The following is a 24,262-nucleotide window of genomic DNA, read 5'->3' as shown; positions in this document are numbered from 1 at the left end:
CTTGTCTGAGGATAGGAGCCCCCACCTTGTCTGAGGATAGGAGCCCCCACCTTGTCTTAGGATAGAACCCCTCACCTTGTCTTAGGATAGGAGCCCTCACCTTGTCTGAGGATAGGAGGAGGAGGAGGACCCCTCACCTTGTCTGAGGATAGGAGGAGGAGGAGCCCTCACCTTGTCTGAGGATAGGAGGAGGAGGAGCCCTCACCCTGTCTTAGGATAGGAGCCCTCACCCTGTCTGAGGATAGGACCCCTCACCCTGTCTTAGGATAGGAGCCCCCACCTTGTCTTAGGATAGGAGCCCTCACCTTGTCTTAGGATAGGAGCCCTCACCTTGTCTTAGGATAGGACCCCCCACCTTGTCTTAGGATAGGAGCCCTCACCTTGTGTGAGGACAGACCTTGCAGGTTAGTAATGAGGGGACATGTGAGGGGTGTTTGGTGTACCTCAGGCTGCCCCCTCCCCCTGGTACGCCCACCCTGTACATCCCCAGCCTCTCCAGCCGCCGAGTCTCGCCCTGCCCGCACTGACTCAGGCTCTCCCCCTTTAGTCTCCTCTCTCCTCTCCGGAGTTTCCGTTTCCTGCCGCCTCCTCCAACTACCGGAGACTCCTCACCGGGCCGGGACAGGCGACCCAATCAGAGGCCGGCTCCGGGGCCGCACCGTCCGGAAGGATGGGGTAAGAGAGCGGCTGTTACATTGTATGGCTGAAACGCTGCCCTCTGATAGGCTGACAGGCGGACTCAAACTTTCCCCAACTTCTGCTGACATCGGGAGAGTTCGCGGAGATCTTCCCTGCCACATCAGCCGGGACCCGAGGCACCCAACTGCCCTGTCAGCGTGTGGGGACCCAGGACTGACCCGCGGGGGGATCTGATTGCCACGGCTCCCTACACGTGGTGTGATAACACGGGGCCACTGCAGGGAATGAATTGTGATCTGCTTAGGAATGATGATCTCAATAGAAGGGTATAGAAAACATCAGTGCTAATGCTGTCAATGGGTACCTATTAAGGATTAGATCCTTGTGTTCCAATTTCTTCTTGAAAACTTTGAATAGCCATTTCTTTAAGTTTTTTGATAGAATACAAAAGGTATCCTCAATCAGTTAACTTTTATTGCTGTGAGTCCACCTTTAGTAAAACTTCCTTTAATTTCCTGCACAAGAGAAACAACAGGAAGTTAGAGAAAGTTTCTTCTTTTTTTCTGATGCTCAATAATTGTTTCTGAAACTGATGGTTACCGCTCCTGTAGGGTTGTACTTCTAGGAATGGCCGCTGTATGGATATTCTGGTAAGGATCACCCTGTGCTATGGGGAACAGAATATTAGCTGTTTAGTGAACCACGGTGCATACACTTCAATTGTCACCTCAAATGGCCCTTCAGGTGTATCAGTTGCCCTAATATTTTGATGTAAAAGATAACGATAAAAGATGTCACTCTTTCCCATCTCAAATCATTGGTAGGAAGGTCAATAGGATTCCAGTTTGGGTTTGGACACACATTTTCTTTCAGACAAGTCCTATGTTGGCCCTAGACACAAATGGTCTTCTATCATTTTACCCAACCTTTTATTGTAAACATGGTTTCTGACTTAAATGCAAACTTTTCAGAACCGTGGGAGGTACATTGCCCTTCTCAGTTGGATTGGTTTTTTGGTGGTTGATCCTTAATAAAAGTAACTGAAGTGGGTTGAAAACTAAAATTCCACTATTAGGTTTGTATGATCAGGCAGGTAATTATTGCATAAAGGGAAATATGTCACTTCTAAATAATGCTTGTTACCTGCCTGAATCACTTTCTGAAGTCAAAGCTGAGCTTCACATGAACTCCCCCATCATCCTGCTAGATTGTAAGCTCTTCAGGGCAGGGTCATTTCCTCATTCTGTGTCACTGTCTGTATCTGTCTGTCATTCACAGCCCATATTTAATGTACAAAATTCCTGTTTAATAATAATAATAATATAATTAATAATTATTATGGCATGCCCAATCAAGATGTCCAGAGAATGTGCAGAAGAGAAGGAAGGTGGCGGCACCCAGCGCTGGAGCGCAGATAGGTGAGCAACGTAGATTTAGTTCTGCTTTAAGTATAGGAGGAATTTACTGTACAGGTAATTTTACCAGCACCCCAGCATTGGGCTAGAGGTCACAAGAATATGTTGGCTCACAACCTTTCTGGCAGGATCAGTTACTTTTTACACAAAAAAGCTAATTGTTGGGGTTTACATACATTTAGGACATAAATTATTTCTATATACCCAAACCTGTCTTGATAATGGCCTCCTGTAATTTTCTGCATAGCATCATTCAGATCTGCTTGAGGAGCCAATCAGACCATGCGGTTATCACATGTGCAGTCCAATCAGCAGGCAGAGGGATAGGACACCACTGTTTTCCCAATTCTAATACATACATTGGGGTCACCTTCACTGCTGACATGTCTGGTAGTTATGTATGAATGGGAAAAGCCCCTAGACAGGTACTATTGCTTTGAGATGTGTATTTCTGCTGTATACATTTTGCTTTGATTGCCAGTTATAGTAAAGCACTCAGACATGAGAAAATCTTTTGTTTTCAGGACAGCCGTTCACATGATGGTGTTGCATCACAATGTGTTCTGGTGTGAAGGAACCCATGATGTGGGTATTCATTCTGTGTGGTACCAAATACTGCAATCTTGAGGCATGGTGTACTTTGGTTGACCTTTTAGACTGGTGAGTTAATTAGCCATAGGGGTCATCCTCCTCTGACCTCCTTCTATAATTTATCCTAAGGGGGCTGTCTGTGTTATTGGATGAGGTTCTCAGCACCTCCCCCAATTTATCAGCTCTGGGACCATTTCACTATGACAATTAACTCCCTGTGTCAATGTACTCCCTGTGTATAAAGTTACCTACAGACTTTCATTCATCCAGACTCTGTTGTCATTATTGACTTGAACTGCTGAAGATGGCAGGACACAATGGGTTTTGGGGAGAACAAGTTCTGAAAGGAACGTTTTTGTGTCTCCCATGGCAACTGAGCAGAATCCATCTCCGAGTCCTCTAGTCTAGCATACACAGTAAAAAATATGTTGGTTGATATAGGCAACACATAGATTTTGCTATGTATGCATGGCAAAATTTTCATTTACAGTTACAACTTGTTTTGTGGCTCTTTGGCAGCCTAAATTTTATGTGAACAATGAACTTCTCTTATTTGCTTCTCCTTTTGGGTTTCTTAATCATACCATCAAAAGGGCTTGTTCATATCTTCTCCATATTTCAAACAATGTCCCAGTGATGCTGTAGTATTCTGTAGTAGTTGTTCTGTAGTCCTAACCAAATTCCACATCGAAGGTGATGACTTGCTCCTCCTTTATTACAGGACAGCGAGTGAGCCTGATGGAGCCAATATTGCTTCCTGGCCTTGGTGCTTGAGAAGGTACCCTTACCTCTTGTACCTTGGTGCCTGAGAAGGTACCCTTACCTCTTGTACCCTGGTGCCTGAGGGAGCTTACATTGTGTCCCATCTCTGGTGCCCGAGGGAGCNTACATTGCTTCCCATCCCTGGTGCCCGAGGGAGCTTACATTGCTTCCCATCCCTGGTGCCCGAGGGAGCTTACATTGCTTTCTAGCCCTGGCACTTGAAAGACCTGAGGTTGTTTCTGGCCCTGGTGAAATTCACCAGACCTTATAAAAGTATATGGTTTAGTGCCTTGTGTATGTAAATGTCTGGATTGCCTAGCTAATTGGGTTCTTTATTTTCCAATCTTCAATTGAATGATCTACAACAGAGCCAATTTTAAATCTTGTAAACACCCATACATTGCTCATTCCAAATCGCTGTTCCAACTCCTATTTTTCTAGTTTGGATTAGAAGAAAAAGCTAATTGCTTTTGCTAACAGCTGATTGGCTGCTCTAGGCTATTGCTCTTTTTTTCCTTCTGTCTTCCAACCCATCCAATGCTGTGTTGGTAACATATGTGTATACAAAATAAAAGATCCCTGTCGTGCCCTTCATAGGATTACAGAGGGGAAATTTGCATGGCAAAGAAACACTATCTCCCCCAATGATCTAAGCTTAAGTTCTGAGAGGAGCCTGAAAACTTTGCTGAGAATGTTATCGGTCTAACTTTTTTAAATTACAAGTATTCTCAGACTGAAGTCTTCAAAGCTTTACCCATAATGTTTCACCTGAACTAGTGATAAGCATAAAGGTGTCTGGAGATAGCACAGATCATTGGCATACTTTGGCTGTTTGCTGTCTGGTTCACATGTAGGTCATTGTGGATACCCTGTATCCAGAATATCTTTGGTAGCAGAGTTGGTGTGTATTTAAACCGAAACATTGAACTTCTTTTATCTAATATTAGGTATAGCAGTTAAAATGTGCTGTTATACCAACAAATACCTGTTAATGCTATGACAAACCCAAATCTATCCTATGCATGCTTCCTGTGTTATTTTATAGGGTCATTCCCTCTTCCTGCTTCTTATCCACAGACCTCATGCATGGGCAAGGTGACAGTATCATCACCCTTGGCCTAAAATGTTTGTGTATCAATTCTTGTTTAGGAAAGACAATCACTAAAACTTTTTAGAAATGTTAGGAAACTACTTTGGTTTCTAAGGATTTCCTTTTTCTGGTAATAAAATACATCTAACATTGGCAAATCAGGTTGCCAAATTGGTGATAAAATCTCAGTGGTTCCAGTGAATACGAAATATATTGACCAGCAGATCTTTCTCTGTATCCATGTTGGGATGCATCTTCTATTCATGGCAAGCCTTATAGATGAACATTCATCTTAGACATGTGGAAGTGAACATTCTTTTTATCCTGTACATACTTCTAATATAATCTGCATGCTAGGTAATCCCTTCTGTGGGATCCAATATGACTGTCTATCCTATAGGATCCTATCTTCTTGTGTCAAATGAAGCCAGCTAAAAAAGAATTACTCTGCAGTTCTGATACGGAGATCCCAGTCATTTTCAGATCTTACATGGGTTTTTAGTCATATCTGCTTTGTATTGTAAACTTTCCCTACTTTGAGTAGATTAGTGAGTCAGAATAGCAAGCAATTATGTGTTTTATTGGTAACTGTGAAATCTCCTCTCCTTGGCTCCGGCATTGCCGAGCACCATGACATCTTTTGGGACATTGTGAAAAACCTCAGAGTATTCTGTGTCTGCTTTGTGTCTTTGTGGCTGACTTTGACTGAAAACCCATACTAAGCTGACTGATAAAAGATAAGACATTAATCTGTATGTCAAGTAAAATTGGTTCATTTAGACTTGACCTTAAGGCTTGGTTCACAGACAAATGGTTGGGGATCCCCAACATCATATAGTTAACCATCTACATAATTTTGGAATCACAGGGGATAGGCACAGACTTTTGTTCAAATCAGCTGTAGAAAAAAACTAATTCACTAAGCTGAGAGCTAATTTCATTCCGACTTTTTCTGTACTACTATAGTAAATGGAACTTCTTACCTTTATATGCAGTGACCAGCACTTTTCATGGCAAGTACTTCCTATATGGCAGGAAAAAAATACACATCCAAATTATGACATTCAAATAGGGCAATGTACAGCCCCATATTAGCATAGCTTGGTAATACATCATAGTTTTCACTTTACCCCAACATGCAGTAAAAGTGTATCTAAACCTAAAACAAAAATGTAACATGATGCAGCTTTCTGACACCTGGCAATCCTTCAGGTAATACATTTCCGGTCCTAGGGTGAACACTTTTCCCAGGAGAAAAAAAAAAAACAGTCAGCCACTACATTTAAAGACTGATAACCTGCAATATATCAGATTTATGTTCTTTGGTTTAGCTATCCTTTAATAATTGAGTTAATTGATGATGTATACTTGGCAATGGGGTTGCAGGGTCATGTGCTGCAGAACAGTAAATCTACATTGGAATGCAAAGGGCGATCTTGTTGGCTGCAGTGATGAATGTTTTACTGAGGGTATCAAGCTCGGGTAATCTGGTCAAACAATGGAGTTGTGTGATGCATTCCATTCCATTCATACCTGGATTCTCCAGTAACTGCTACTTGTAATGGATCATTCCAAGATTAAGCTTTAAACACCATGTGAAAAATGAGGATTATTCCTTTTTATAGTTATGTTTACGGTGTCAAGTCTCATTATGTAACTGCTCTAAGCTCAAGGTACTGCTGTACTGCCTGGATAAAGCACACAGCATGTAAGATAAACAGGCATATGAATTATAGGTTCATAGTTTCCATGTATGGGCCCATTCACATGGTATATGCTTGTTGGAGCAGCCTATTCATTTATTAATATTAATAAACAGGATTTATGTAGCGCCAACATATTATGCAGCGCCGTACAATAAATACAGACAGATACAGACAGTGACACAGGAGGAGGAGTGACACAGGAGGAGGAGAGGACCTGCCCCGAAGAGTTTACAATCTAGGAGGAAGTATCATACAAAAAGAGGGGAGATATGTAGAGATGGGAAGTAGTGAGGGTTTGAGGGGACCGAAGAAGACGATAAGTCAAGTTTGAAAAAAAATGGGTTTTGAGAGCTCTTTTAAAAGAGCAGAAAGTAGGAGCAAGCCGAATAGGACAAGGAAGATCATTCCAGAGAGACGGGGCAGCTCCAGCCTATTCATTTACACGTTGTTAAAGAGACCCTGTTACCAGCTTGAAAAGAGAGATAGTTGCAAGATACTTTTCTATTTATTTATTATGTACGTTTGCACTTGATTTTGGCCCACCTTTGTGCTAGAATGAACTCCCACCTGCCTGAGACATCTGTCATTCCAACCTGGCCATTTAAAATGGATGAGGATCCCCAACCTGGAAGGAAAGGGAGCTAGGGGAGCAAAGGGTAGTGACAGGGTCACTTGTCAGGGAAGCAGCGAATATCCGATAGAGGAATGTCTCGGCTATCCTGTGCCTAGCGCTGCAGGACACTGATAGGCCTTGTTCATTAATGAGCTTGCATTGCACAACTCCTTGTCTGGAATAACTAGTATAAAGGGCTTGTTTTATGGCTGCTTCTACACACACCTCCCTCTTTAGTTGTAAAAGGAGCAGAAAATATGTAAATAATTCCTATGTTTAGGTTGGATAGAGTTCTGCTCTGCAACGTTCATTGCAAAACGATAAATTTCAGCAGCAAGAATAATCCTGCTACTGTAACATAAAGAAAATCTTTTATTTTCCTATGAAAGAAGGAGTAGGAGAAAAAAGCTGCTGCCAAGGCTTTACGTAGAGCGAACCTCTGTCAGATGTTTATTGCTAGGTGTGTCCCTGTTGGGGAAAATTCCTAGTTCCTTCCAGTATGGTTACTGGGAATAGAAATGACCTCATAACAATGACATCATAAAATGTCTTCATGATCATTTCTGTAGTCTGTACAGTGGTCTTTTATAGGAGTTTATTGTTGGTGTAAGTGAGGGATATTGTTCAGCAAGAAAGAATGTTTGTCAGAAATCCTTCGCTTATAACAACTTATAGTTCATAACTGTACAGCCTAGGGAGTGGTAGGATGCAATATATTACTTTTTTCATTTGTTTTTAGCATTCAATACAGTTTACTAAAATGTTAAGGAGAATGTTCCTTTATATTCCTTTAGCTATCTGTAGTGTCGAAGGCCCAGTGCTTGCACCATATGGGTACCACCTGTATGGGGTCATTGAGTTTTAAACTTTTTTTTAAGTTTTAAACTTTTGTTTTCTTTTTTTTACAAAAAGTAACAAAGTGCTTTCTCCTTGCTTAACATACTACATGTGTTTATCATAATCCCAGTAACACTAAAGCCTCTTACAGTTAATGGAAACATCATGCTATGTAGCATGTACATGATTCTGGTTCTTTTATCGCCTCCATTGCAGAGGAACAGTGTGTGAAGCTCCCACATGTTCAGCGATATGTGTGTTACAGAGTAGAATGAGATAATGTAGAAATCACAATAAAATTTTTATTATGGCGTTGCCAAGTATTCAAGAAAAGAAACCTAAACTTGGCCACTATCTATTTACATCTCCTATAGAGGGGTACTGTGTACACTGTTCTTCATCTGGGTACAGAAGATAATTGTATTGTTTGAGGGTGCAGAGAGGGAGAGGGGCACATCCCATTGGCACTGGCCTATCATGGGGCAAAATGGTGGGGATCAGCTGGGAGCATTAGACCAGCTATTCAGAGCCCCAATTCCCCAAGAAAGGTTCCCCAGGGCACAAGATAGATAGAGATTGGATGTATTGTATATAGGGGCTCGTTAAAGGTTTTCAAATACTGGTGATCAAAGCTGCCGTATAAACAAGCCTGGTCATGGGGAATGTTCAATGGCAATAAATCACGTTCCATGCGTCTGCCTTCCAAATGGAGCATGGCCCTTGTTCACTAGCGGGTGTCCGCTTATAAGTCTCCCACACCTTCACAGGGACAAATTTATGTTCATTTCCTCTTACCGCTGGATAGTGAGGTCTGAAGAATAATAGAAGTTTGTAATGTATTCCTGTGTATGACCAGGGGAGGAAATTCCACCTGTGCATTCATTGATGTGGATCTGCAATGAAAACACATTAAAATATATTTCCAACAGTTTATCCATTAACCTTTGTCTCCATACCTTTCAGTTTCTATTGCCACTCTTTAGGTGTAATGTATACAGTTAGGTTTGAAAGCTTCAAATAAAACTGTCAGCGTTCTGTAGAGTATTTTGCAGCAGGTTCTGGGAAACAGAACGGCAGGGAGATCAGATTACACGCTATGAAGTGAGCATGAAAAAGAATCACACCTATTCTGCATTTCCTAGCAAGGACTGTCTGACTTGCAGTGAAACCCTAGACAAATAGCTAAAGACTTAGCTGATATATACACATATGTTTACCTGCCAAGGGATTTGTAGTTCTGCTCCATTTGCTCTTTTTGGTTCAGCCTTATTGTTTCCTAAGCCGCCTTTCATCTTATTGGACAGAGGTGATGATGCTGGTTCCCTGGGAGAGATTTAATAGGGAGCAGCAGGGGAATATGTTGCTCATCCACCTGTGCAGTACCTGATGTGTGTACGTTACATGACTGGCCAAAAACAAATGTACTTTAGTGGTTTGTCCAAAGTTCCATTAGACATTTGTAACATGTTCAACACCCATGCAGCCAATGTTCAACACCATGCAGCCAATCATGGCATTGGAGTTGGTAACTTTACAGAAGTACTACAGAACATAGAGTTCTCCCCAGCCCCTTATAGATGGGTGCACCACCCGGCACTTTTCAGCAACCACCCGGCTGTTTTTCGGTGGTTACTGATGAGCTGGGTCACAATATAGGGGCTGCCACCCACCTACAATTTCTTCCCATCCAGCTTAAAAACAAATCTGGGTTGAGCACTGCATATATTCCTTTTGTTATGGAGAAAAGGGGGTGTTGGTAGTCCTGCCCTAGGTGACAATGCTGCTTCTGTATACAATACATTAAGTGAATCTTGTCACCCTAGGCGAGGAATGAAAACTAATGCAGACACCACCAAGGACTGGTAAGCTGCAATATATAACTTATTTATTCTTGGGTTTAAACATGCTTTAATGCACATAATAATGTAATATCTTCTACATCTAACTAAATCAAAATTAATAATGAGTATTCTTTCACTTTAGGATTGCACTGGAAAAGTAACATCTTGTAATTAGAATGTTGGATGTGGTATATCGTAGTGACATAGTGTTTCTATGTTTTTTTGGCCCGCTCACCCTCTGCACCTTCCTGGGGTATGGGCTAGAAAAGGTGCTTGTTATAGTGCAGTATACCTTTCCTCTATGTGGGGGGCTCTCGGGTTCTGGGAACGCGGCTGTTTCTTAAGATGGTGTGCGGTGCAGAGTAAGGAACGTACCTTTAAATAGTCCAGTAAAATAGCAGTGACCTTTACCCCAGCCATTGCGGCAGCTTGTCATGTGCTGCCCTGTGAGGCACCCAGAATGCAGAATATGGGACATCACTCACTCCCTGCTACCTAGCACTATGTAAACACCAGCCATTCTTCACTGACGTTCCGAAATATCTGCTGATCAGAGGAGTGTGCCGATCTTGTGCGGAGGACTGTGTGTGGTGGAGTTTGTTAAATAACATGAACTAGTGAGGTTGTTTGACCGGCGTGCAGCTTATTGTGAAGTCTCCGGATCCATACTTGTGTAAAGGGGAACTAAACTCAAAAACAGCCAAAACAAAAAAAGTACACTTACCTTTATTCCTGCAGCGCAGTCGATCGGTCCGGAAGTGTCTTTCATCGGGACCTGCGTCGTCCCGGTATCTGTCTTTGGGCCAGCCCTCCAGGCGCTGCCATCTTCTCCTCTTCTTCCGGGTTCTTCTTACTACGTCACTCCACCCAGGCGCAAGATCGGGTGATGGAGTTGGGAAAAAAAAACTCACCGAGATAAGATTTTTTTTTTCCCTCCCCTTTTAACGAAAGGGCTTGGGCATGCACAGAAAGAGCACCCAAAAGCCTGCCGGTATGCGTGACGTAGGTATCCTGCGAGGCTCTAGGTGACCTAGACCTAGGTGACCGAGAATTAGGTGGCGTGCTGCACTTAAAAAAAAAAAAAAAAAAAACAAACTTGCTTGTCTACCCTTTTATGTAAAGTGAAAATTCTGAGTTTAGGTACGCTTTAATCAAAAGTATCATCATGACAGCCAGACAACTAGAATTCCCAGAGCAGAGCCATCAATGGCAGCCTTCATGTTTATTTTAGTAATAGGTTTCCTTAAAGAAGAACTAAATCTGTGCGACACGTCTAACCGCGTTTTAGCACAGGACGCTGCCATCTTTCTCTTCTTCCCACTACAGGTGATCTTGATTGGCTGTGGCTGGATGACATAAATCTCGCCTAGGTGTGCAGGATTTCATTCATCCCAGCACACGCAAGGTTTTCCCTGACAACCAAAAGTAACGCCGCACATGGGCAGCTCAGCTTTGATCATGTCTCTTTCTGCAATTATTTTTCTGGCTTATCATGCAAATTTAAAAGTGCAACTTTAGTTTTAACCGAACTGCACGCAGATTTAAAGGACACAAATGTATGTAAGTTATATTCAACACCACATTAAAAATACTTTGAAAAAGCAAGTATGTAAGTACCTGAATGTGCCTGTTGGAATCCATTGTACAGTGGAGTTCAAACTCCGAAAGAAAGAAGCAAAACAAGGAGCCAATTAGGTGTTCTGCTGTGCTTACAAGGAGCATTCTGATGGGACAGAAGGCTCATCAGTCTGCTGTCTCTCTGTTCACTGTCCAGTCACAGGCTGGGGCAGACACAAGACCTGTAAATGTTATTTAACTGTAGCAGAAAAAATCTTATCCCCTATTGTGCTAGGTCTGTGTCAATCACAAAAAAACTTGAAACGAAATAAAAATACTTTAGCAAGTAAAACAGCCCCTTTATATGCATTTTATTGTTCTATTCTACTTAGAGTTAAGTTTCAAAAGGCCAGTATGGGTTTCAAGTCTCCTTCTCTGAACAATAATATTCTATTGCAAATACATCTGTGTACACAGGCAGAAAAAAATGTTAACTGTATTTGCTGTTATGGTTGAATATCAAAGACTTGTCGGGCTGTGAAATTCCTCTTTAGCTATAGCCAGTTGTGTGCAGCTGGCGGCCGCCTCTCCCGCTGTTGATAATGTACTTGTAGAGGCAGAGAGATCATTTCAGATTGTGCCCTTCTGTAAACACAGCTGCAGGAAGCGACCTGTGCACATGGAATGATGTCACACAACAGAAGTACAGGATTCTTCTACAGCAATGCATTCCGGGAACACTAATATTATGTTTACTTATCAATTAGGTTTACGATGCAGATGTGCAAGAAATGCCGGAGGTGTAATAGATATGAATACTAGAACATAGAACATATGTTGGCTGTAATTTATTGTAGTCTCTCTTTCAAGTGACCCTGATATGAAAAATAGAAAAGAGAAAATACCTGCCCACACCCCCAAATGATGGTTCATTGAGGAATCAACATTCGTGACAATGTGGATCTTCTGGTCAACCACTGTGTTGATCCCAGAAGAATTCCATGGCACATGAGACCCTCCACGAAGAATCAGAATATTAGCACTCCTGCAAGTGTCAGTTTTTAAAAAACTTCAGCAGAGTAACATTTGGGGGCACACGCACTACCAAAGAATGAATATTTTCTCCTTTGCAAGAAAAGCTTTTTGTGTAATTACGTTTTTGGACACAATGAAAGCTTTTAGTCTTTGTTATTAAGAGTATATATCATTTTTTTTTCCTAACTGTAAAAGACCTCAGCTGGGCTAAACATTTCTATCAACGTGAGGTTTTGCAGTGAAACAGTATGTTTCAATTTTTGATAGAGTCTGGAATGGTGAAGATCTTTACAGGTGTGTGTACAGCGCTTGTAGTCCGTCCTGGCGGATCCACAGACAACAAACCAGGAACGATCATAATGAAAGTGAAGGGGAGAGATCGCAACAGGTTCCTCTCTGTGGCCCCCCCTCCCTCTATAGAGCAGAACAGTGCTGTATGTACAACGCTAGTCTTTTGTTGTTGAAAAGGATCATGAAAGATCTTTTCCAATGCCAATTATTGCACATGTGTACCCAGCCTTAGTTGTAGCACAAACTGGCATTCTAAATTGAAGTATTTCCCTTCTGTTCTTTTTTTTGATGACGGATACATTTTTGTGTCACTTTTTGACCCAGGAGCAATTGAGGAGTTCTAACCCCCCAACACTTTACAAAAAATGTGATAGCAGACAGCAGATACTATGCTTGAAATGGCCTATGGGCAGTAGGAGAGTCTGGGAGCCACTCATGTCACTAGAGGCTCCTGCCATTACTATGCATATTGAGCTTTGTTGGCAATGGGCATGGCTGGATCTCTATATCATCACTATACGCTGATACACTGTTATCAATATTGGCACTGAGATTTACCACCTGATGTATCAGGACTGCTATAGGCGGAAAAATAAATTGATTAGGTGCACTACAGAAAAAAAATATTTGCCTTGACTTCCTCTAAATAGAGTTCTGAGATTTGCCTGTAATTATTCCCAATATTTATAACACATTGCTGGTCAGGATTGTTTCCTTGCTTGTAAAGGTTTCTTGTCTGACTTCAAGGACATGACTTAATGCATTACAGATACTGTAGTCGGTCGCTCTGTACCCAGAAGACACATTAGCCGCGGCTAACATTCTGGCAGGAATCAAATAATGGAAAGCTTATAGACACTTTAACGTTTTTGTAACAACCAACAGCATTAACTGTCTGGCCCGGGTCCAAAAATGAGCTCAGCAGATTTGCTCAAAATAAAGCAAATGAAAATAAGATTGAAATTACACAACAAACCTGTAAAGAATTGAATCTTTTTATCAGACAATATACCAATTGGTAATGCTCTACAGTCCTGGACATGCCATACTTTCCCTTCAAAGTAAACCTGGACCGGGGAACAATAATAAATGACAAGGATAGGAGTTTCAAGGAAAGATTAAAGTGTCATCATATTCTTTTTCTATGTTGCCTGAAATTATCAGCATTGCTTGTATTTTTGGTGATGATTTGATCACTTCCATTGAAAACAATGGACTTCTCCACCAGAGAATGTTTGGTGAATGTCAGATTCATTGCGCATTATAAATGGGTTGTCTTACAAAATCCTGCAGTTTCCTGAAGTATTTGTCCTGAACATGTGAAATATAAGTAGAGTACAGTTGTTTTTTCTCTCTTAAATAACCAGCTACTAGTATTGATGTGTTGTAGCAATGCAGAGTCCGTGTCCTGACTCATTTCTGGGTCTGATCTCCGCGCCCTTAAACTAAACCTGTTACTTTGCCCTGATTCGATTCAAAATAGCTTTCAGATGTACGGTCCTTTAATACTGTCATGTGGGCTTATTTTACATACAAGGTAACGTCCCTGACATCACTTAAGTTCTACACATCATATTCACAACCCTACATAAAATTGTTAAGGGATGACTTGAGCCTGCAGATATGCTGGAGGCCACGCAGCAAATATCGAAGGATCACATGCAGGCCTTGAGCAGTCGATTGGTCTTTATGACCTTAACACAAAGAAAACCATGGCTTTTTAATGTGAATCTGTAAAATTTTAAGTGGTTAAAGCTTAAAACTCTCTATTTACTGTATATTTGTCAAGTCTACAAAATAGCCCCCATAGAAATACAAGTCAGGGCTATTAAAAAATAATCTGAAATTCCCCCCCCCCCCCCCAACAGTAAAGACCAGTTATGAAAACAGCAACCAAGCTTTTTTTTTTTTTAAAAAATCTTGTTTATATGACTTTATAATTTTTTTTTTGTTTTTTGTAGTATACATCACTAAGCATGGGGTCAAGCAGGAACAAATGGAGCCAGTCACGTCAAAGGCCAAGCATCAGGATAATGCAGGTTCCTAATCCAGATCACATGTCCATCTGAACAATTTGCAGTACACTCTGGAGTGAATAAGAAAACTTATCTCCACCACCATGGCCTGTAGCTTGCAGTGGCACCTCGTCCTGCTGAACTTCATGACATGCGGCCTTGAAATCTGTGTGGCAGCTGGGATCACCTATGTTCCCCCATTACTTCTGGAAGCTGGTGTGGAGGAGCAGTACATGACCATGGTCTTAGGTAAGATTTACCCTTCTCTTTTATTTTTTTTTTCATGTCGCTAAATACAGTGGAGTTTGTAAAATATGTGTAAAGTCTGAAGAGGTCTTTTTAGCCACCCTATCATATTTCTTTTTACCAATTTAAAGTGAGTCGAAGTCAACTTTAAATCTGGAGATAGAAATGTAAAGAATGCACATGTGTTTTTATATAAATGTCCCAGGAGCACTATAACCTGCGACATCTGCTCTGTAACTTATTCAGCACAAACTTAAGTTCCCTTAAATGTAAAGCCCAGTTGAACTTTCAATTTACAGCTAGGTCCATAAATATTTGGACAGAGACAACTTTTTTTCTAATTTTGGATCTGTACATTACCACAATTAATTTTAAATTAAACAACTCAGATGCAGTTGAACTGCAGACTTTCAGCTTTAATTCAGTAGGTTGAACAAAAAGATTGCATAAAAATGTGAGGAACTAAATCCTTCTTTTTACACAATCACTTCATTTCAGGGGCTCAAAAGTAATTGGACAGTTGACTCAAAGGCTATTTCATGGGCTGTAGTGGTGCTGCAAAAACAGAAAAAACACATCTGAGAAATTTCTACAATATTAGGAGTGGCAAAATCTACAGTTTGGTACATCATGAGAAAGAAACAAAGCACTAGTGAACTCGGCAACGCCAAAAGACCTGGACGTCCACGAAAGACAAGAGTGGTGAATGATCGCAGAATCATTTCCATGGTAAAGGGAAACCACTTCACCACAGCCAACCAAGTGAACAACACTCTCCAGGAAGTTGGCGTATCGATATCCAAGTCTACCATAAAGAGAAGACTGCATGAAAGTAAATACAGAGGGTGCACTGCAAAGTGCAAGCCATTCATAAGCCTCAAGAATAGAAAGGCTGGATTTGCTAAAACATCTAAAAAAGCCAGCACAGTCATGGAAAAACATTCTTTGGACAGATGAAACCAAGATCAACCCTTACCAGAATGATGGCAAGAAGGCGTGGAACAGCTCATGATCCAAAGCATACCACATGATCTGTAAAACATGGCGGAGGCAGTGTGATGGCTTGGCCGTGCATGGCTGCCAGTGGCACTGGGACACTAGTGTTTATCCATGATGTGACACAGGACAGAAGCAGCCGAATGAATTCTGAGGTGTTCAGAGACATACTGTCTGCTCAAATCCAGCTAAATGCAGTCACATTGATTAGACACAGATAGACAATGACCCAAAACATACAGCCCAAGCAACCCAGGAGTTTAATAAAGCAAAGAAGTGGAATATTCTTGAATGGCCAAGTCAGTCACCTGATCTGAACCCAATTGAGCATCCATTTCACTTTTTGAAGACTAAACTTCGGACAGAAAGGCCCACAAACAAACGGCAACTGAAAGCCGCTGCAGTAAAGGCCTGGCAGAGCATTAAAAAGGAGGAAACCCAGCATCTGGTGATGTTCATAGGTTCAAGACGACAGGCTGTCATTGCCAGCAAAGGGTTTTCAACCAAGTATTAGAAATGAACATTTTATTTTCAGCTTTTTCAATTGTTCACCTACTTTTAAGCCCATGAAATGAAGTGATTGTGTTAAAAAAAGGCCTTAGTTTCTCACAATTTTGGAAGCAGTAGTCTCGTTCCTCTTCCTGAGTCAGACCTATACAGGTGCTTTGCTATCATTTCATACCTTTATCTTGTTATTACTAACCTTTTTTTACTCTGTTTCTCTGACAGGTATTGGCCCAGTCCTTGGTTTAATCCTCGTGCCCCTTATCGGATCAGCTAGCGATGACTGCCAAAGCAACTATGGGGGAAGACGACCGTTTATCTGGATATTATCCCTTGGCGTCCTCCTTTCTCTCTTCATTATTCCACATGCCGACTCCCTTGCTTCCTACTTCTCCTATGGTAGTAGCAGTGTCCATATTTTCTTCCTCATTTTTGGAGTGGGATTGTTAGACTGCTGTGTTCAAGTCTGCTTTACACCGCTGGAGGCTCTTTTGTCAGACTTGTACCATGATGATGAAGGCTGTGGCCAAGCCTTCGCCATGTTCTCCTTCATGATCAGTGTTGGCGGCTGTATTGGGTATCTGCTGACTTCTGTCAACTGGAATTACACATACATGTCTCTTTACCTCGGTGGGCAAGCTGAGTGCCTGTTCCTAATGTTAACGCTAATATTTATTGTAAGTGTCCTAGTCACAATGAAGACTGCAGAGGAACATAGACGACAGCCAGCCCTCGACCTCAAACCTGCTGTAACCTCAAAGTCCTTCAGCAGAGGATGCTGTATACCAAAATGGAAGTTGCGATCCTGGAAATGCAACCCCGTCCTTTGCTTGCTGAGCCTCTGTTGGTCTGTCACCCCCAGGATCTATTATAGTTACTGTCGTATTCCTGCTGTCATGAAACAGTTGTGCGCTGCCCAGTTGTGTAGCTGGATGGCGGTCATGTCTTTCATGCTCTTCTACACAGACTTTGTTGGAGAGGGGTTATATAAAGGGATCCCAAGCGCTGCACCAGGAACTGAATCAAGAATTCGCTATGACGAAGGTAATTAAATATTTGATAGAAATTAGTCATAATAGTAGTGATCATTGTAGTATTTAATGCCTTAATTGAAAAAAAAAAACAAAAATTAGTTTTTCAACCTTGACTACTTAGCATGGCTCCCGAAAACCTGCAGGTCTACTTGCATGCATTTTCTTTCTACATGCTATCCAGCTATAGCTGTAGAACAGGACAGGATATTGTCTTGATATTAACAATGGGCCATGCCTAAGTATTGTATGTTCAAATAGTCCCTCGTAGTCCCCATCAGTAGCCCAACTCGGAGACAGGTACAGAGTGTTGTCACCCTTTTTTTTAACATGTTGATATAAGAATTAGTAAGTGGGTTTATATGTACATTGAGTGTCTATAAAAGTGGATGCAGCTGCACATCTTTGACACATTGAGCTTGGTTTTACTGCTGTCAATGGCCCGTGAGAGTTATTCTTTATTTCTATATGTATCTACCTGGGGATGCAGAACATAAAATACAGAGTGACCTGCATAAGCTTACAAAGGTTTAGTGGATTCTTCATTTTATTCAATTGGTGACAGTGGTAGCTCATCTGAAAAATAAACTGAACATGTTAGGAATGTGCTGCAATTTCAGACTGATTCTGGGGACCCAATGGAGAAAAACTAATTCAGATGAACTTTGTATGTAGTCTTTTAAAGGAAACCATTACAAATCAAAATGATGGGGGGGAATCCATATAGATACATTCTGACCTTTAACCTGCTTTATGTGAAACAAGATCCTGGTGTTGTAGAACAGGCTGGGCAGCCATAAGTATTTGTTGCTACCTGTTCATATATGTGATCATCAAAATCCAACCAAAGAATGTGTGCCGTGTGTATCATCTACCTACAGCTTGGCACTGTTTGGTCCTCTTATTACCAACTTTATTCTGAATACCCCTCCCCCCCCCCAACCAACTAATACTGCCTGATTTCTTAAATGACTTGGAAACTCCACAGGAAGTGGAGTTTCGGACTTTGCTCCCATTTTATGTTCCTGCCCACATTATGTTTACCGACTTCTATTACAGTAGAAGTCAATAGAGAAGGGGTGTGCAGATAAGGGAACTGATAATTAAAGTCTTCCTAGAGAATATGAGAAAATGTCATGTTGCTTAAATCTCCAGCATCTACCAAAATGTGGAATGTGAGTTTTTGTTGGATTGCCCCTTAAAGTTCCAGTGGAAATGCCGGTATTTATGGATGTCTGCTCATTAATTCAGTGATGTTGCAGTAAAATGCTTGTGCCAAATTCTGAGGAAATTCTCTGAGACAGTAACAAAGTATTTATATGTATGTTATATAGAGGGAACAGCTGACAAGCTCTGGATCAGTCTATATATAAAAGCTAAATGAGCCACTCTGTACCCACTTCATACCAACAGACATTAACTGCCATTACTGGATAAAATGCCACTTTAAGGATGGTGTTATTTCAAGGAGTGGTCTGTCTGCCAATGAAGGGAAATCTTCTGTGTGAGGTCTAATATTAAATAGAGAAGATTGTACAGGCGCCAAATAAAACTAAATATTGAAAATAAAATGATTTATTCAAAACCAAAGTTGTATGGAAGGTCAGAAATATACCTAATGAACAGAGCCTTGGTATAAATGTGAACTATCTCTTCAAATGAATATTAAATTGATCAGAATTACAATCTTTTCTCCTAACACAAAAAACATTCCATACATTATAGAATTCTGCCTTAGTCAGTCGTACTGAGGAGTCAAAATGTATCTAGAGTTCAGTAAATTGGTTGTTTTCTTAATTCAAGTTGATCATTTTTGTCCATTTTAATCAATTTTATGATTTTACAAACATGTTTGTGAAAGTTTTGGATTTCCCATCACCTTCTGTCTCTATTACAATGGACTGCAAGACAAAGGGTGAATCTGCCCAGCGAGCAGGGTTGAGGGTCCTTTTTCTAAACAAGCTCTCATTCCAACCAAAACAATTATGATCATAGATGGTTTAATTTTAAGACAATCAGGATTCTTTGCTTGCTAAATTTCTAGTTAGAGAGCTGCAAATAAACCATGCATGTTAATGCTATTAAAAGGGTATTTTCGGGAACGTGCCATATGGGCAGCGGTGTCAATTTAAGTTTGAATGGCAGTCTCCTTCAGATGATAAATTGTTACAGTCTGAATGTTTTCTTTCAGGAATTCGTATGGGAAGTCTTGGACTTTTCCTCCAGTGTGCAACTGCAACCTTCTTCTCCATGATCATCAACAAACTGGCCAAAAAGTTTGGGTCGCGGCGTGTCTACCTGTCCAGTATGATCACGTTTACCTCTTCGGCCCTGGTCATCTGTCTGTCACAAAACATCGTCATTGTCACGTTCATGTCGTCATTAACTGGATTTGCGTATGCTACACTTCAGACGCTTCCGTACACCTTAATATGTCTCTATCACAAAGAAAAAGATGTAAGTTAAAAAAAACCTAAATGAAGTTTTCAGCAAAAGTTTAATGTAATATTTATAATTCTTCTCAAGTTCTCTGTCTTCTGCCACTGATAATTTAGTCTTCATGCTGTATTGAAAAACGTACGACTCTTTCACGATACTTTCCAATGGCAAAAGACTAAACGACCGCTGTACATACAGCACTGCTCTGGGCTATAGAAAGGGGAGGGGGGGGAACAAGAACTTACTGAGGTATGGACCTTTTAGTGCAGATTCAACTTAATGTGAAACATATATCTTTTTTTTTTTCTTCTTCATAGGTTTTTATGCCAGGGCCCGAGGTGCCACACACACGTAATGGGAATATCCTTACCAAAGAAGCTGTCTACTTTTCACCCAACTTGCCGAACAGTCACCCGAATGGTACCTTTAAGCACAAAGAGCCAGGGCACAACAAAGTTGGTGGCTACCTTTCTGAGGAACTAGAGGTCCATGTCCATTCCCCGGATCCCCATACCTGCCCACAAAACAACAATAACCAGAGTCCAGTTGGCACGGGCAACACTTGTAAAGATGTTTACACCAAACGTGGCATTGGCCTGGATTTTGCCACACTCGATAGCACATTCCTTCTGTCTCAGGTCTTTCCATCCCTCTTCATGGGGATGTTGGTACAGCTGATGGAAAATGTCACCGTCTACATTGCGTCATCGGTCATTTTTGGAGTTCTTGCCATCTGCCTGGCAAACCGCATTGTATTTGACCAAAAAGACATGCAGACTTAACACAATTGTAGAGGGACAAATGAGACATCGGTAATTTTTGTTTACAATGTTCCCGTTTACAATAATCTGAGTTTCTTTGTAATGTCAGTCTTGCCAGTTATTCCAATCAGGCTACCTTAAGTGGTGTAAAATTCAGTAGTGATGTGCAAAGTTCGGTAACTCATAGCATCCACTAAGTATTTATCCCTATAACCTTAGGGATGTGAAATCTGGTTGCTATGAGTTGTCAAACTTTTTACATTATTTTTGTTTTTTCTCCTCTGCTTTAATTAAAGCCTAATTCCCAGCCCCCGTCACTCAATCTGCCTCACCAAGGTGAATTTCGGAAAATTTTTAAAAATCTTTAACTAAAAAATAGCTTGGATTTAGGCTTTAATAAGCTTGATATGGACTGTTGTATGAAGGATAAAGGGAACAAAAACTACATATTTCTCAAAATGTATACTGTTCAAGGGTACCTCCCAACAAGGAAACCTCTTTTTGCCTTTCTGGAAGATTTCTCCTCATCATTGTTTTGTTTTGATAACAAAATGGCTGCACTATTTGTCTTTTAAGTGCAGCGGCTGAAAAGAAAGAGCTGGCACCTAGAAGTCCACATGCTGCCAAGTCCATGGCTAAATACCAGGCCACCCAGACACTATAGTGGCCTGTCTAACTGGGCAATTGGAATATATGAGAGGCAGGAAAACTTTGTCATAGCCAGAAAATGCTGAGGCTTTGCCCAATAATACCAAGCCCAGCACTAGCAGAGAAACTAAAAGGCTTTAGGTGAAAGCACATACCTGTAACAACATTTTGTTGATGATGTTTAGGCAAAAAGAAAAGATTTACGTTTATAGTGAATGTTAAAAACTATATCAGTTTGATGTTGTTTTAAATTTCTTTAATGTATGAAAATTCAAATTTTGTTCATGCCAAGTACAGTGTAAGAGTATTTCCAACACAATTCCAAAAAAAAATGTTTTTTTACTATTTTTGGATAGTAGGAGAGTCATGCAAATCATTCCTTTATGCCCCTGTGGCTCACTTTGCATCTGGACTGCCTAGAATATACTACAGATGTAGCCTAATATTGTCTTTTACTGCACTGCAAAGTATATTTGACCCATTTTCCTCTGCGAAATACAAGAGGGAACAACTTCTAGAACAGGGGTGTCAAACTCAAATACACAGTGGGCCAAAATTAAAAACTTAGACACTAAGTTGTGAGCCAACCTTGAAATTTTTTGAAAAGATTGAGGAATTTTTTTCCTAATAGATATAAAAACCTTGATGTGATCACGACCGGCATCACTTGGATAACAGCAGGCTACGCACAGTCTTGACACACAGCTATATGACACAAGGCCATGGGTCGCCAAGAAGACCCTGTAACTCCAAAAGCCTTCGGCACCTCACACGTGTAGCTAAGAGGGAGTGCTGGAAATGCCAGACACGGCCAATGCGGGGCTAAATCTTCTGAGTGGCCTGCCGCTGGAACTCCTGCTTCTTTGAAATAACGCTGGTACTACCATTCCCGACATTACTTGCATCTAAAAACAGTCCAATGCGGGGCCGCTGGTCTATAGACGCAAGTGATGCCGGGAATTGTAGTAGCAGCGTTATTTCAATGCAGCGGTCGGTCAGTTGCAGTTCATATTTAGGATTCTTTTGGGGGCCAAAAAAAAAGGCCACTGGGGGCCAGATTTTGACACCCCTGTTCTAAAACATGGGATTTAAAGTTCTCATACACCGCTTTCTCTAATATTCTGTCCAGTAAAGTAATATTGTGCATTTTAACAAAAAATGTAAATGTGTTTGCATATAATTTATTTATTTTTGTTTTTCATAGAATATTTTTTTAAAGTGTACTGTAAAATGTTAATCTGTCCTTTAAGGAATATTAACTACTGTTCTAGATTCGGCAATTAGCTGCCTCATTGTAATGTAGGATAAACCTGACGCTGCTAGCCTTTGATTTTCTGATTTTACAGATTGTGAACGTTTTTGTTTCGTTGGCTGAAATTTTTGTGTTTAAAATGTGGTGCTGCTACCCACAATGCTTTGTACCTGTGGTGATGTCAGACTTTGATAATGAAATCATAGTTTTCAGAGATGCTGTCAACTTACTCATGCAAGGCATAGTGACAGTGTCTTTGGAAACGGCATCGCCTCAACCCAACTAAACTCCTCTTGCTTGCACTACCTTGGGCTGTTTAGTGCTGGCCATATGGCCAGAAGCATAGACCTCACATCTGACGACATTTAGGATCAGATAGTCAGAAACGAATCCTTTAAAAAAAAACAAAAAAAAAACAGAAACCATATGACAAGGTTAGGCTGGTCATAAACCCTTTGGCCAAACTGAATGTCATTGGGAAAACAAACATACCCTCAAAAATGCCATTTAATGCAGCCTCCCCCCACTATGGTCAGGTGAAACTTTGGCTGGAGGATCTGCAGTATCCAACTCTTCTGCCCTGTGATACTGCTTTGCTTAGTGGTTCAATCTATTGCCCCCACTATTGTGTCCTCCAGTGACATAGGGGCTGGCTGGAAGAACCACAGCATCCAGCAGTAGTTCAGGAGATCAGTGCTTCTTAACCTGTCAGATTCTGAGGATTCTTCAGCTGGAAGTTTCTTTAGAATAAACAGGACAAGCAGAAAAGTTGAATATTAAATGACTTCTTGCATGGGGTATGCTTGTTTTCAGATTGACTAATTCAGCTGCATGGAAAAGTTGAAACTTTATGCAGCCTAAAACATTAGTTTGCCATGCCTTCACTTAGTTCTTGTTTATGTAAGCAGCACTGCAGGGAACATCTATGTAAAAGGATAATATTTCTGCCATTCTGTTATTTTTTATTTATTTTATCTATCTTTTCAAGAAAGTCTATTGGGGCTACTTGAGTTTAATTCTGGCCAAAACATTTTTTTGTTTTGTTTTAAAAGAAATATTATATCCTTTGCTACTTTTTGTTACTATTTATGTTCTTGTTCTTCTTTCCGATTTCTGGCTCGGTGACCACAATGGCTTATCATGAGCTGAACTTCCTGTTTCCATTTAAATTTCCCTCAGATAAGATAGGACTAACTGCTGAATTGAGTGGCCTGAACTTCTGAAGGACACGTTTTTTATTACCCTTAGCAACACCATTTTAGCTATAATTTTTCCATTGGTTGTTGTGTAGACCAGTGGTCCCCAACCTTTTGCACTTCGTGGACCACGAAATGCATGAACTCTGGACCGCGCATGCACGGAGAGCCGTGTGTCATTTAAAGGGGAAGAAACTGCCCCCCCCCCCAGAGTGACGTCATGATGCCATAAACTGCCCACTCTCCTATCGCAAGTCTGAGCCTGTGATGGGAGAGTGGGTGGGTTGTGTCCAGAGAGACAACCAGCCCACTTCCCCCTGTGATGTCTCCGGGAGACATGGTCAACGGCTCTGGCTGGTGCACCCCCCCAAGCCAGGTCCTTCTTCTGACCACGCTGGTGGGTGCACCGGCCAGAACCGCGGCCCACCTGTTAGACAGATGGGGGTTGGGGACCTCTGGTGTAGACCACAGAGATCATTTCCATTTCTCACATGTACACATCAGGCCCAATATATTTTCTGTAAGCTAGCACAACATCACTATAGTGACTTTCTCTAACAATGATTGGGGGACCTCCTTGGACTTCATAGTTGTCCTTACCAACATAATTCCTAAGTGCCTAAGCATAGCTGTTTTTCGTACAAAAATATATTTATGGGGAGTTTTTGTTTCGCCAGTACTGGAATAATTTATAGAATGTTTTGTAACTTTTTACGTAATGTATCATTGTATATATTGTGTATACAAAATTACATAAAAATCTTTTCAATAAATTATTATACTTTTGTTGCTGTAAA

The 24,262-nt window shown here is 41.0% G+C and overlaps 1 protein-coding gene across 1 annotated transcript; it reads left to right on the top strand.

Annotated features, from left to right (window-relative positions):
• The first annotated feature begins 536 nt into the window (after nt 1–536).
• LOC140323375 (solute carrier family 45 member 3-like) lies at nt 537–24,262 on the top strand. The gene is made up of 5 exons (XM_072400375.1): nt 537–675; nt 14,339–14,641; nt 16,364–17,182; nt 19,361–19,626; nt 19,926–24,262. The coding sequence occupies exons 2-5, from the start codon at nt 14,497–14,499 to the stop codon at nt 20,388–20,390; spliced, it is 1,695 nt and encodes a 564-aa protein (XP_072256476.1). The 5' UTR covers nt 537–675; nt 14,339–14,496; the 3' UTR covers nt 20,391–24,262.

Source organism: Pyxicephalus adspersus, chromosome 2 (assembly GCF_032062135.1).
Source record: "Pyxicephalus adspersus chromosome 2, UCB_Pads_2.0, whole genome shotgun sequence".
Taxonomy (NCBI): Eukaryota; Metazoa; Chordata; class Amphibia; order Anura; family Pyxicephalidae; genus Pyxicephalus; species Pyxicephalus adspersus.
Note: the sequence above shows the minus strand (reverse complement) of the source record. Positions and strands in the feature narration are given on the sequence as shown.

Excerpts from the sequence above, each read along its gene's own strand:
- LOC140323375 (XM_072400375.1), top strand. The coding sequence starts at position 14,497 with ATGGCCTGTAGCTTGCAGTGGCACCTCGTCCTGCTGAACTTCATGACA. Across the intron at positions 14,642-16,363 it reads GTACATGACCATGGTCTTAG|GTATTGGCCCAGTCCTTGGT; the intron begins GTAAGATTTACC and ends TTTCTCTGACAG. Across the intron at positions 17,183-19,360 it reads AAGAATTCGCTATGACGAAG|GAATTCGTATGGGAAGTCTT; the intron begins GTAATTAAATAT and ends GTTTTCTTTCAG.